The sequence below is a fragment of the Capsicum annuum genome, unplaced genomic scaffold, assembly GCF_002878395.1.
Source record: "Capsicum annuum cultivar UCD-10X-F1 unplaced genomic scaffold, UCD10Xv1.1 ctg78536, whole genome shotgun sequence".
Classification (NCBI taxonomy): domain Eukaryota; kingdom Viridiplantae; phylum Streptophyta; class Magnoliopsida; order Solanales; family Solanaceae; genus Capsicum; species Capsicum annuum.
Genome location: NW_025889033.1, coordinates 1 through 2090, shown reverse-complemented (window position 1 = coordinate 2090; position 2090 = coordinate 1). Strand labels below are relative to the sequence as shown.

Sequence of the window (2090 nt, the reverse complement as noted above, 5' to 3'; positions counted from 1 at the left end):
GTCTTTTTTTGAATCATCTCCTGCAAAGTACCAGCAGTTCAAGGTATACATCGTATTTTAGTTAATGTTGTGCTCTTCTACTTGTCATTTTTTGCTTATCTTTATTTCCATTTTATTAGCTGCAAGAAAATCAATGTCGTTTGATTTAATATAACACTGAAGGTTGGTTTAATACATCATAAAAGTGGGAAGTTGATTTACCATAGCATTGGTATAAATTAGCCAAAAAGTTGTCAGACACCAGCTTTTCCTGGTTAATCAAGGGTACATAAGTTGATTTAACCTATAAATTTGAGTAAGCTCTCCAGGTTATGTTCATTATCACGCTTCAAGGAAAACTTGTGACGATTCAATTATTCAAGAAAGGATCTTGGTTGCTGTTAAGTGTCAATATTTATCTTTCTCTCTTAATGGTTCCTCCATGCTAAGCAAGATGGATTTGAGGGATTATAGATAACGTTCACTTTGAACACTTTCAATCATCAATATGTCGTACCTTGGATTCCGGCAGGCTTTCACAAGTGTTCCAACGGGTGCCCTGACTTACAGTTTCATCCAAACATTAGAGCAAGAGACTTTACTCATGAGAATGCAGTATAAGATTCACGAAGCACAGACTTAGCTCTTCCCGAAAAAAGTAAAAAGGGCAAGGAAAAGTTGCTTCTAGAAGCAGTTCTTTCAGGAATGCCTTTTCTGCCATTCTTTGTTTGTTTTCATCCTTATTTTTTCCAGGAACACTATAATATAAGTCTTATGGAAAAATTAACACTCTACTCTCCTTGGACCCATTTAATGCGATCAAACTGTCGTAAGCGCATGATACGAGTTAAAATACCTTGGGCACCAAGTCTGTATTTAAGTGAGTCAATATATATATATATATATATATATATATATATATATATATATATAGAACCAGTCAATTAAATGGTGTATGTGTTTTCATCAACATTGTGTCGAGTCTTTGCCATTACCATATCAGTTTGTAGTACTATTTTGCACAATCTGTTTTTGGTAGTCTTATAACCAATATACGTGCCAAAAGTCTTTCTTTATTATACTTTGTCGTCAGTCAAACACCATCATATAAAATGAAACAAAAGGATATTGTTTTTCGAACATGAAATTAAGCCCTTTTTAATCAGCATCCAACTAAATTTAAGAAATGCAACTTTTAGGAGTTACAACGTATGATGGCCTCGAAAGCTACCTCTAGCAGAGGTGTTACAGATTCCTTATATGACGATGACTCAAGCAGCACGTCCGGTAAAAATGCTTTTGGATCATTCTCTTATAATGGAAATTTCTCTTCAAGCCCTCAACATTTTTATGTGAAAGAAAAACCTGTTTATACAACACAACTTTCAGATGTCGAAACCATGAAAGAAAGATTTGCAAAGTTGTTGCTCGAGGACGATGTGACCGGAGGAAGCGAGGGGGTTTCCACTGCATTAGCATTGTCCAACGCCATTACATATCTTGCAGGTACTCAGTTGTTACTTCTTTATCAATATGTTATGTTGAACTAACTCAGCGTATTCTTAATTCTTTTGTTATAGTTTCCACTTTAATGCGTTCATGATCTAATTTTCGTTATGTCTAATGCTACTACTCGATTTGAAGCATCTGTATTCGGAGAGCTATGGAAATTGGAACCACTTATGGAGTTAAAGTTTCCTTTTGACCAATCCAAACTGATGAATTCTTTGTCATCCATTACAATGTCTCTTAACAGCTTGTTTCGATTGTTGTTACCTCTTGTATCATATTGTGTCGTTAAATCCATTGCCGGGTCATGATGGGAAGTCCCATTTTGTGTGTGAACCGACTTGGTGTGTTCATTTTATCTTTGTTCTTTTCAAGTTTATGTGGCAGTTGTTTGGATTAAGGCCGCCGTAAGTGTTATGTAGAGGCTGCCATACGTTACTTATGGATCAACGTGGGTCGACCAGTGTGAAATGCTCCTGCTGTTATACGGTGAACCTTGTCCCAGGTACAGTTTCTTGATGCATCCACGTGGGCCGACCAGTGTGAATTGCGACTGGGAAAATTATTGGCTTGCAATTACTTGTCCTTTAAATGAGCCTTTG

The 2090-nt window shown here is 36.4% G+C and overlaps 1 protein-coding gene across 4 annotated transcripts; it reads left to right on the top strand.

Annotated features, from left to right (window-relative positions):
• The first annotated feature begins 49 nt into the window (after positions 1-49).
• LOC124894942 (rop guanine nucleotide exchange factor 1-like) lies at positions 50-2078 on the top strand. Of its 4 annotated transcripts, none has more exons than XM_047405435.1 (3): positions 50-1266; positions 1369-1485; positions 1876-2078. In XM_047405435.1, exons 1-3 carry the CDS (start codon positions 1191-1193, stop codon positions 1908-1910), a joined length of 228 nt encoding a protein of 75 aa, XP_047261391.1. In that variant the 5' UTR covers positions 50-1190; the 3' UTR covers positions 1911-2078. The 4 variants fall into 4 exon arrangements, with proteins under 4 accessions (XP_047261391.1, XP_047261390.1, XP_047261389.1 ...); XM_047405434.1 differs by having other exon boundaries at positions 1864-2078; XM_047405433.1 differs by having other exon boundaries at positions 50-1485.
• The last annotated feature ends 12 nt before the right edge of the window (positions 2079-2090 follow it).

What these genes read in the sequence shown, in the direction of transcription:
- LOC124894942 (XM_047405432.1), top strand. Translation starts at nt 1,191, where the DNA reads ATGATGGCCTCGAAAGCTACCTCTAGCAGAGGTGTTACAGATTCCTTA. An exon ending in CGCCATTACATATCTTGCAG is followed by an intron (nt 1,486 to 1,863) that starts GTACTCAGTTGT and finishes GTTCTTTTCAAG; the next exon opens with TTTATGTGGCAGTTGTTTGG.